Source organism: Streptopelia decaocto (assembly GCF_964273445.1).
Source record: "Streptopelia decaocto genome assembly, chromosome: 13".
NCBI lineage: Eukaryota > Metazoa > Chordata > Aves > Columbiformes > Columbidae > Streptopelia > Streptopelia decaocto.
In genome coordinates, this window is record NC_138668.1 from 9,911,873 (window position 1) to 9,923,441 (window position 11,569).

Genomic DNA, 11,569 nt, shown 5'->3' on the forward strand with positions numbered 1-11,569 from the left:
AGGCACCTGGTGCTTTGGTACCCTACTGGGAAGCAAACACCTTGATCCCCAACTGTTCCACAGCTGAGCTCAGAAACACCCAGCTTTTTGTCAGCAGAACAGTTCCCAAGGTGAGGGTGGCTCCTGCCCAAGACTCCACAGCTCTCCTTGCTGCCAAGGACAGGCAACTGGGCTGGGCCTGGGCAGTGGGAGGTTGGGCTCAGCTCCCAGCCTGGCTGTGGGCGGCTGGTGCTCTCAAGTCCTTCCCTGTCCCTTGTGATTAATTTTTTTTCTCCCTGCCAGCAAAGGAGAAGCAATGCTACACTTAACACAGGGGGTAAATACAAGTCAAAGTGCTCAAGCACTGCAGGAAACGTGTATGTGCTGCCCTGGCTGGACTTGCTGTGAGGGGGTCTGTGCTGCAGGAGGAGCTCCAAGAGGAGGAAAGCTGGTGTTTTGTGCAGCTGGGGAGCAATGAGGAGCGCAGCAGGTGCTGATGCCAAGTTCTGCATTAGTGAGGATGGTGATGAGAAGGTGCACAAGCAGCACCTTGCTCTGAAGAGCTTTGCAGGATGCCTCCAGGCTGGATATCTTGGAGGTCTCAGGGTGCTGGTGAGATGGTCCTTGCTTAGGGCAAGGAGAGCATGAAGGTGATGCCCTGGGTGGGAGCAGTGCTGTCACAGCCCTGGGCACAGCAGATGTCTGTTCAGTGGGGCAGCAGGTCTGGGCAGCAGTGCCGGACTGAGCAGTGTCTCCTGTTCCCTGCTCTGTGTCCTCTGATGGTGAGGGCCAGGCTTCCCCTGCAGATGCCTAGGAAGGGGGCTGCTGATGGTGTACAGGCAGCAGCAGGCACATCTCTCTATGCAGCTCATCAAACCTGGGCAAGGGGAGGCTCCTCTGAGGGACAGTGATGTCTGGTGTGAGCTGAGGGTGCCTGCCTCCCCCTTGGACTGCAGTCGGGGAATGTCCTCTCCAGCAGCTCTAGTGCTCACAGGTGCAGCACAGCTGAGACACTGTCCCACCATGAGGTGCTGCCCTAGCACGGCTTCCCCACAGCCCCTCTCCTGTGGCTCCGTGGGGCTGGTCACTGCATCACTGAGCACAGCAGAGCACTGGGTGGTCGAGCTTCCAGAGCTGCCACTTCTTCTTCATCTCTGACTTCACCTGCAATGGTGGAGGAGAGAGAGCAGGGGCTTTTCCCTGGCTGTGCCCTCTGCACAGACCATGCCAGGCATGGGCTGGCATGACAAAGCCACCGGCTGAGGCAGGGCTGAGCAGGAGGTGCTGCGGTGGGTACATACCTCCTTGTTGGCAAAGCAATACAGCACGGCCACCAGGAAACCCTGGGGGGAGAACAGGGGATTGAGCCCCCACTGCCACCCCCTCTCCCGGGGCTGGGATGGGCTCAGTCCCTCCAGGCTGCTTTTGGGGTGGGTTCCCCCTGCCAGCACTGCACAGCAGGCGACATCACTCAACAACAGGGCTGGGGGTGGAAGAGCTGGTGATCGCATCCCCAAGCTCAGCTGTGGCACTGCAGGGAGAGGGAGCTGGAACAGGGACCCCCTAATTCTTGTTCCATGGTGCCCAGGGCCAAGCAAGAACATGTCACACTCCTCCCTCACCTGGAAGGAGTTGAGAAAGAGGGTGAAGAACACCTTGATGTAGCGTAGGATGCCTGTGGTTTGCTCATCAGTGGCAAAGATGAATACAACTTCATGGATCCCGAAGAGAGGGATGAGGGTGAGTGTGGCTTTGGCCAACCTGAAAGAGCAGAAGGTGTCCCCTCTGGCAGTGAGTAAGAAAGGGCAGGGGCACAGGTGCAAGCAGCAACGAGCCCTGAGTTAATTTCAGGGTGATCATTTAAGAATGTGCAGGAGGAGGAGGGTGGATGTGGAGGACCCTTGACCTGCTGCCCCCTCCCTCCCGGCTCACCGCAGCTTGTAGTCTGCATAACCCTTCTGGTTGGCACGGAGCTTGGCCAGGATCACCTTGAGGATCCGCATGAAGATCAGCAGGTTGATCTGCAGGGAGACAGAGGGGGGCACACACAACCCAGCACCCCCACCCCTTGCGGGGCACCCTGGCCGTGGTACACACCCTTGGGGACCACAGGAGACAACAAGCCCTGTGGTACCAGGTCCCCAGGGCTGCTCTTCATCCCATTCCACCATCCCAAACTCCTGGCCAAGAAGCAGCAGCAGCAGCAGCAGCATCCACCCTTCTCTAGGGCTCAGCCTGGGCCTTCAGAGCCCAGGGGTCTCCTTGCCCCCCACTGTGGTGGTTAGCAAAAAACAACCCCATGTGCCCTTAGCCTGATGCTTTGGAAGCCAGTCCCTCCCTCCTGGGCTGTGCAGGGAGCTGCCCCCTCCCCCCCGCCCCAGGCTGAGCTGCTGTTTTCCAAAAAGGCGTGGGGCTGGCGGGTGCCCCCTTACCAGGGAGGCGAGCAGGATGGGGATGCGGATGATCCACCAGTAAGCCATGTTCTCATTCAGTGCCCAGCACCTGCCCAGGCAGACACAGAGAGCAGCACCATCACGTTGTGCTGGGGGGTGCAGGATGAGGCCAAGAGGGTGCCAGCCCTGGCAAGGTGGGTCAGGGACCCACAGCGGCCTCTGTCCTGCTCCCCAGCTGAGCCCTAACACCAGCCTGGGGCTGAGCATCCCTCCGCACTCACTCCGCGTTCTCCTTCAGGTACTTGGCAGCCATCCAGGGCACCACGAACACCACAGGGGTCCCTGCAAGTCACACAGCAAACCCTGTAAAACCAAGCACCCGCCTGAGCTGAGAAACCGGCCCCGTGAGGGGGGACACCACAGGGATGCTGTGGGGTGGCATCTTGCCCCAGGGTCAGCAGAGCCCCCACCCCGCAACCTCCTGGGGCCACTTGGGGCCGCGGTGCTTGCCCGACACCAGGCACCATCCCCACCATGCACCCAGGTGGCTCCTACCCCAGCCCAGGTAGAGGTAGAGCCTGTAGTAATTCTTCTCGGAGAAGACGGCCCCAATCAGCAGCTTGTAGAGGTAGACAGCTTCCACCAGGAACCAGTAGTGGTTGGCCAGGATGCAGTACTGCATCAGCACCTGTGCCGCCCGGCAGCCCAGCGCCGCCTGCCACGGGAGACCCACCATGGGGCCAGCAGAGTGCCCGGGGGGCATGGGCACCCCGAGAACTTGCCCACTGAGTGTATGGTGCTGCACAGGCACCCCAAGAGCTCACCCACCAGGCATAGAGGTGCCTCAAGGGCTCAGGCACAGGGTGCCTGGGGCTGCATGGGCACTGGCACCTGGCTGCATACCCCTCCCTGAAGTGAGGTCCCCACCCCAATTGCATTAAGTAGGGTCCCCCCGGGGGGTGGCAGCTCTTGCCTCATGGCTCAGCAGGGCCTCCCAGTCAGCCACCTGCACCACCTCCATGCCCCAGTGTTTCTCCAGCAGTGCATCCTTCACCATCACTGAGGTCGCTCGCAGCCCGAAGGAGGCAAAGAGGTTGGCGTGGATGTAGTTCCTGGTGCAGCGGAGCTTCCTGCCAAGAGCAAGGGTGTCAGGGGCAGGTGGGGACATCACTCAGCTCCACCATCACCAGCTGGGAAGGATGAGGGGCAGGACCATGTGCCCCCAGCTCTCCTACCTGAAGATGGTGAGGATGAGCAGGGCAGAGATGAGGGTCAGGAGTGACAGCGAGTACCCCACAGTGTAGAGCACCTTGAAGCTCACCATCAGCTGGTGGGCACCTTCCTGCAGGTTAGCACCGCGCCGGTGAGCCTGGGCAAGCGGCACCTGCCCATGCGGCCGGGGTGCCCCTGCCTGTCCCTGCTCAACCACCATGGCCAGGCCAGGGCATCCCACCTCCTCAGCAGCCAACTCCATCTCCTCCTCGCACTGCGAGTAGTCCCGCCAGGGCTGGCTGTTGTTCACCATCACCCACTGCCCATCGGTGCCACACCTGCGGCTCACCAGCCCGTGTTTCACTGCGGACATGAAGCAACAACATGTTCCACCCGGGCTCCACCCAAAACCCCCTCCTGAAACGATGCGTTGGACTCTGCTCAACCCCAAAGAGCTGGCTCTGCTCCATGACACATGCCCCCTTCCCCCAGGTCTGCTCGTGGGTCCTCTCCCCCCCAGCAGTGGGCAGGAGGGGAAACCCCAAGAACCTCTCCCCTCCTAACATGCCTCAGCCCTAGCTTCCAGTTCTGGGGTGGCAGAGGGTCATTGTCACCTTTCTCAAACCAGGGCAGGTAGAAGGGGCAGGAGACATTGACGGCAGTGCCGGGGCTCCCATCAGGCCAGCAGGCATACATGTCAAATGTCCGGTTGCAGAAGAGCCCTTCCAACAGCAGCACAGGGAAAAGCCAATGGTCAGGTGCTAGCAGCACAGCCACATCCAGTCCCGTCACCACAGCCCCCTGCCAGCACCTCCATGGGGTGCCACCCCAAACAGAGCCCTGGGCCCCACGCCGGCCTCAGCCCTCTGGGGTACCCCAGCCCCAGGCATCCCACCTGAGATGAGGAGACACCTCTCAGCCCCTGACTCATCCCTCCATAGGTGATTGGTGTAGAAGATGCTGGAGGGGTGATAAAACCCAGCCGCAGCCACAGCTGTCACTCAGCTCCACGTGCCCCCATGTCTGCCCCTGAGCTTGGGCACAGTTGGGTACCTGCTGGGTAGGGCTCACTCGCCATCCTCCTCAAACACTCATCACGGTACCGCATCCACTCCTCGAATGTCTTCTCCAGCACCTTGGCCCCACTGTGCTGCAAGCCCAGAGCCAGGTCAGAGCCTCCAGGCTGTGCACCGTGCACAGAGCCCATGCTGGCCTGCCCGCCCCACTGCAGTACCCAGCGGCTCCCGCACCAGCTGCCTGCACCCCCCTGAGGAGCTGCTGCATGCCAGCATCCTCAAGACAAGCAGGAAGATGCAACAAAGCTAGGACTGAGCCCACTTGCAACAGCTCAAAGCCTGGTAGCACCAACCCTGCGGGCCAGACTCAGCTTGTCTCTTACCGGCATGGTGGAAAACAGGAACATCCAGGCAAGATGGACGAGGGTCTGCTGGTACCCGGACCTGAGCACATCCATCATGGCTGCCACTGCCAGCCTGTGGCCAGTGCTCCCGGTGCTGGGTGCGTCTCAAAGCTGAGCTGAGGACCCGAATCCTAGGTGGCAGGTGGAGGACTGAGGACGGCATGGCTCTTCTAGCCACACACACCAGTGTGGATGAAGAGATGTGCTCTCCAAGGCAGTGGAGAAGAACCAGGGTGTGAATGCCAGCCACAGGCATGTCCTGGGCTGCCACAGCCCTGGGTCACTTCCCTGCCAGACCCAAAACCTCGGGGAGCATCAGGCAGAGCAGCCAGAAGCGGGGGCATAATAGGATCACGTCTTGGCTGAGCCTTGCCAGCCTCCACGCCACCGCTGCTGGCCCCTGGGTAGCTGGCAGGCAAGAGGACTGTGAGGCTGAAGCCAGAGGGAAGCAAAAGCCACCCCTGTAACCAGTGTGACAGTCCCTGTGCCACAGCTGCTCACCCCTGCAGGCAGGCAGCACCTGATGGGTGGCCTGTTGCAAACAAGCCCTGGAAAGGGGGTAGGGCTGCAGGGATGACCCCGGGGAGGCAAGGAGACCTCTCCTGGGACTCCCTGGGACCCACTGTGCCTCCCCTGCCCCGCTGCCTGCCAGCCAGGATGGGACCATCCAAATCAGCTACACCCCATCACCTCTCGGCCCCATCCCTGCTCACAGTCACCTCTGCCCCGCAGCGCCCTGCTCTGCACAGCCCCGCCGCGGGGCACCCACCGGGACCTCCGGATGGGGAAGCAGCCCGGGCTCCCCTGGGGCTCCCCGGCCAGCACGGACGGACCCAACCCGTGCCCCTCATGGCTCCAGCCTAGACGGCCCCAGCTCGGAACCCCCCTTCCAGCACGAACACTCTCCGCTCTGTGCCCACCGAGCCCCCCGGCCAGCACGTATGATCCCCGGTCCCTGCCCCGCCCGGGGCTCCCCGTCCGGTCCCGCTCGGTGCCCGCGGGGTTCCCACTCCGCCCGGACTGTGCCACCGCCTCCCTCCGCCTGCTTACCCTGCTCCGCAGCCCTGGCAGCCCCGCTATTACCGGCAGCCCCGCTATTACCGGCAGCCCCGGCTCCGCGACGTGAGCGCGGCAGCGAGCGAGCGGCACCTGCGGAGCGGCCGCCTCCCGCCAGCGCCGTGCCCCGACGGGGCGGGGTGGGGTGGGGGTGGTGGGAGGGGGAGCGGCACCGCCTCCCGGGGCTTGGGCCGCCCCGACGGGCCCCGGCGGGTCCCGGGCACGGATGCTCCCGCCCCCGCCGAGCGCCCGGCACGGCCCCCATGGAGACCTCGCTGCATCACATGGGGACAGGGATGAATGTCCAGCCCTCAAACTAAGGGTCACAGGGATGGGAACGCTGGTCCAGATCCCCCCGGTCTCCCCCAGAGCCCCCCCATGCAGCCCCAGGGAGAGTGGCAGGAGCCTTTTGCCTCCCGGTTTGGCACCCCGATGGCTGTCGCCTGGGTGGGTGATGTGGGGTGCCGGCATGGTGGTTGCCCCTTGTCGTGCAGAGCCCTGTGCAGACAGAGTGCGCTGTCAGGAGCCACATAGCCTTGGGAAAAGGAGCAGGTGGCCAAGGGGACAAAGCTAGAGGTGGCACAGGGACACAGCACATGATGCAGATTGCACTGACCCCAACAGTGAGGAAACCACAAAGACAGAGACAAGCCATGGGAAAAGCCCAGGGCCCCCCAGCTTTGGTGACGCTGTCTTCCCAGCCACCCCACATCCTCACAGTGTGGAGGGAGCGGGTCTGTGCTCATCCACAGCTGCTTTGCTCCTGTCCAGACAGGTGAAGGGCAGGTGAAGGTGGTTTTCCTATCAGTAGAGTGGGTGGAGGAGATTTAAGGGACAACTGAGTCCTCTGTAAAAGCCCCTGGGGACCTTTCAAAGAGTAACAGCAGAGCCTCTCCAGGCTCCTATCTCCAGTTTTAGCTGATGCGGACAGAGGTGCTGTAATAGCCTTGCTAGAAGAAGGTGCAATAACTATTAACACAGAGAATGGTTGGTATCACTCAATACCCCACCATGGTGGCCAAGTAGCAGAGAAGGATGGGGACAAGATGGAGGCATATGGCTTTGGAGATGTCACCGCAGCCATGCTGCTGATGCAGTTTTACTGGGAGTTTTGCTGTTTTCCTCCTTTGTGGACAGTTAACCTTTTCTCAAGGTGACAGGTACTTTCTGTATGAGTGTGTAATTCCCAAATGGCTTCTGAAAAGCACCTTTACTGGAAGACTTTGAATCTCCTGCAGCACCCATGGAAACAAAGAGGGACGAGGCCCCAGGCCCTGCCCAGTCCCACCCGGACGCACTGGCCAGGGCTGCCCCTTGCAGATGGTGCCACTTAAACTTTGCTTTTTTGCTGTGATTTTTTTTTCCTTTCCCCGTTACCATCGGCAGCGGAGCATGATTCACAGGAGCTCAGCGGCTCACTGTGCAGACTGAGCTCCAGATGGTCTCCCATGTCTCGCCCTGCCCCACGTAGCTGCTGTCTCACTGCCGCTTGCAGCCTGGCTCCTCTTCCCCCAGCTGCTTCTGACTCCAGGTAAAGAATCGATTCTTGCACCTCTCATCCTACCTGTTCCCCCATGGGCGTTGCTTGCCAGGTTGCTTTGGCCCTATCCTCTGTTTGCCCCTCTCTCTACAGGCTGACATTGCCACGTGGTGGCTTTAGTGTGACTGGGGACAGTGGGGAGGCAGCATCTCAGCTGCCTCATCTCCCACTACAAATGGATGTGGAGCCAGGAGGATGCTCAGTGGTTCAGAAAGCTCCTGTACAAAGTATCCTGAAGGGATGAAGACTTCTGTCTCAGCAGACAAACTGTGAGAAGCTCTGCCATTGCTTCCATACATCACCCTGCCATGGGGCCAGAGCCAGTGCTAGCTCTCCCAGGATTGCATCCTGCCCCACACAGCCATAATGTGGTCCTGGGACACCTCTGGAGGGTGTTTCCAGCCATGTCCCTCACCCCAGACTCAGGTGCTTTATGGCTTTGCCCTGCAGACCTCCCTGCATGAACCCATCTAATGCCAGCAGGAACATGGGGTGGGCTCATCCCATAGTGATGCTGAATTTGGGGGAGAGCCCAGAGCTCCAGCATCCAGGTGCAGGAGTTGGAGCTACAGTTCTCTGGAGAGAGACTACAAAACTCCCAGAATCATTGCCCTGTGCAGTCCCTGGTGGGGACAGTTCTGGGGTGAAGGGTCCATCTGGAATGGGTTTGCTTACTGGTCCTTTGAATGGGACATGAGGAACAACCTGTTCCTCTCCATATTGATGCATCTTGGGCAGGGTCTCCATAGCGACTGCAGTGCTTGTGGCTCAGCTGGAGCCGGATCCTGACATGTGGGGTGCTGCAGAGCTGGTCACAGGCATGGAGAGGGTGGCTGGGACAACATCCAGGTGCAAGCATTGCTGGGTAGGAGCTGTATCCTCACTTGTCCCTGTCCAGGGACAACCCCTGTGTTTGAGAGGGATGCACAGGCACTTCCCATCAGCAATTTTGCAGTCAGACCATGTGTATCTGCATCCTCCTCTCAGCTGTAATGCTCGCAGCCCATCAGCATGTGATGGTGGTTTTAGCACCTTGATCTGTGCTCAGCTAGGCCCCAGCAGCTCTGTAAGAGACACAGCTGCTTGAAACACCTTCCCAATTCCTTGTACAATGGGTAAGACCCTGTAAGACCACCACCACCTCACTCTACAACAGCTGCTGAGATGCTGGCTGTGCTGCATGGCTGTCACCAAGGAGATACACTTGATAAATGTATATGTTACAGGCAGCGTTCACCATTAGAGATGAGAAAACTGCCCCTGAATGGCCTCATGCATTGAAGGTGTTGGTGCCTCTCTGGCAACCTGAGAGCTGCAGGGGTGCTCAGGGAGAGGAGAGCATCCTCCAGCATCCTCCAGCACTGTCACCATGGGCTAGATGTCCAACCAGACAACCATGCAGGGCTAAGTCCCTTTCTCCAAGGACTGTTACCAGGCTTACCAGCAGAAGTGTCCTGAAAGCAGGTTTCATTTTACATAGCTGTTATTGACAGAGAAATTCAGATGTGTGTAGTATTGTAGACTTCACTAATTGTACTGTTTTTCTTCCCATAGAGAAGCAATTCGTGGAACAGAAATGCTAATCAACACATCCTGACTTGCAATTATTCAGTGAACTTCTCAGAAAAGCCTGCCAGACTGTTACCAGGTAGAGAAATCCATCAGCATGTGAATGCCCACGAACCCACGTGAGGAGGGACATCGCTCATTGCAACTGATCAATTCTGCACTGCTTGCTCTGGACTTGGGGGGCTGTTCTAAGCTCAGCCGCACCAAAGGCTCTTGTATATACCAAAAAGCAAAGTATTTTTAATATCAGCAGATGGTGCTGTTAAAGATAGCTGCAAAAATGCAGCCCAACAAGACATGGAGGCAGACTCACGTGAGCACAGAGGCACTTGCCCTGGGGTTTGCTCTTTTCAGAAGCTGTTACCTGCACCCAAGCAGAAGCTGTTTCTTGCTTGAACCTCTCTGATTGAGGAGAGAAATGACCCTGAGTTTTGCCCAGCCATAGAGTGTTTCCTCTTTCTGATGAGCAGCGGTTTGGGGTGGGTCTGACCTCTGATACAGAGCAACAGCTTAATTAACTTCTGGGAGACATCAAGTCACTACAACCAACAAGGACATCACCACCAACTTCATGGGGCTGGACCATCATGCTTCACCTCTGGGAGATTTGCTGCTTTGGGGCTTATTTCTGCAAAGACAATGAGAAATGTAGTGTTCAGTACTACATTATATGCTTGAGCTACAGTCTTTTTTACAATATTATTATAAAGAGATTGATAATATGTCAACCTGTCCATAGCCAGAAATCAGCTGAGCATCACTGCCATCACACCCATTTATGACCAGGTAGGGGATTTTCTGGAGAACTGGCTGCTTGAACATTAATTCCCAATAAATGCTGGTTTCAAAAGCTACTGGGGGATAAAAGATTTTGGAAGGACGGGGAGAGATGTTCTTTTCAAGTAGAGAAGAAAGAAGCTTGCAACTCATGTCCTAAGAGATGCCTTGGAGGGTGCCCCAATCCAGCACCTTGCACAGGTCATACAGGACCTGGAGCTCTGAGCTCAGGGTTTTGCACAGTGTTTGCAGGACAGGAGTACCCCGTTTCCATCCCCTCAGGCAGCAACAGCCCAGGGACCCCACGCCATCCACTGTTTCGCAGGAAAGGTCACTCCCAAGCCAGTGCCTCAGCGTGGTGTTGCCACATGCTCATGATAAATTACTGTTCCCAGCTCATAAAGGCACTATTGAATTTGGCACTTACTCAGAGAAATCCTCAGCAGTTGCTATCCTTCCCGAGAGCCCCAGGTGTGCAGGTTGCTGGGTCTGTATTTAAAGTCGACCAAGTCTCTTCAGTTTCTGTTTTGTTTCTCACCTTATTCAAGCAGGAAGGCTTAAATGATAAGATCAAGAACTTCTCTGAAAGTCATCTATATTCACATCCTGCCCTGGAGCTGGACTCTTTGTACCCGTTCTCTGCCAAAGGGCACGGCTTGCCCTCTTCCATATGTAAAGCCTTGACTGGCAGCACAGCATTCTTATCGCACGTCAGGGTTGCTATATCCTCCACATCAGGAACTTAAGGAGCAGAGAAGGGGCTGTACCTTTTATTTCCTTCCTGACTATTTGCAGCTCAGTTGCATCTTCTTTTTAGCACCTGTTTAGGCAGAATTGTGCCTGATCTATCACTTGCCTGTCTTCTCTTTCTGGCCAGACTGGTGGTGTAGCCACATCCAGGGGAAGCAGCATCTCCTTTTCACCCACTGGTGTGGAAATAAGCGTACAGCTGTTTGGCAAAAGCAGAGGGGACATGAGCAGGTTTCCAGGCTCATGGTTAAGGTGATGCTGTGCCAGATCTGGGCAGGAGGCAGGTTGTTCTCCAAAAAGTTTAAAAGGAAGCTGAACAGTCTGTCAGGGGGCAGGTGGCTTGAGGTGGGACTGATGGGCCCTGGAAGCCCAGCTCCTGGCTGAGATGTCAGGATGCATCTTCTCCTCCAGCATCCCACTGCAGCTTTGTGACACGGCAGCCTGCCAGGCTCAGTGCTGTATCGCAGCACGCTTGGCTGTCCGGCTTCAACTTGCTGGGAAAACTCTCTCCTCCTTCTCACTTTGGGGAAAATTAAGTAAGAAAGTGACTTGCTGGCTTTTCCCCCTTCTTAGCAGTTCCTCGCATACATTACTGCATCAATTTCCTAATTACCTGGCAGGCTGGGCTGTGTTCTGCGGTTTGTGGAGGGGCTGCTGTTTGCTGCCCCTCTCTTCTCTTGATATTTGAGGGATAACGGCTCCCCTGCTCAAATCCAGCTCTCCTTTGAGGCTCCAACATGAAGAGCCTGGGCATATGCTGTTGTTTTGGGCTCTTTCTGGCATCAGATTTCTGTGGGTGTACAAAAATCTGGAACTTTGAGTTGTGTCTATCTAAAGGTATCGATAGATGCTATGACCTGGGCTGAAAACAGC

The 11,569-nt window shown here is 57.6% G+C and overlaps 1 protein-coding gene across 1 annotated transcript; it reads right to left on the minus strand.

Annotated features, from left to right (window-relative positions):
• Nucleotides 1–991: 991 nt before the first annotated feature.
• LOC309445689 (glucagon receptor-like) lies at nt 992–5,061 on the minus strand (the record flags this gene model as incomplete). Its single annotated transcript, XM_082064692.1, has 13 exons — nt 992–1,143; nt 1,281–1,322; nt 1,602–1,740; nt 1,912–2,000; nt 2,412–2,481; nt 2,654–2,714; nt 2,928–3,087; nt 3,346–3,502; nt 3,608–3,714; nt 3,826–3,947; nt 4,199–4,306; nt 4,638–4,734; nt 4,984–5,061. 13 exons carry the CDS (start codon nt 5,059–5,061, stop codon nt 1,072–1,074), a joined length of 1,302 nt encoding a protein of 433 aa, XP_081920818.1. The 3' UTR covers nt 992–1,071.
• Between the last annotated feature and the right edge of the window lie 6,508 nt (nt 5,062–11,569).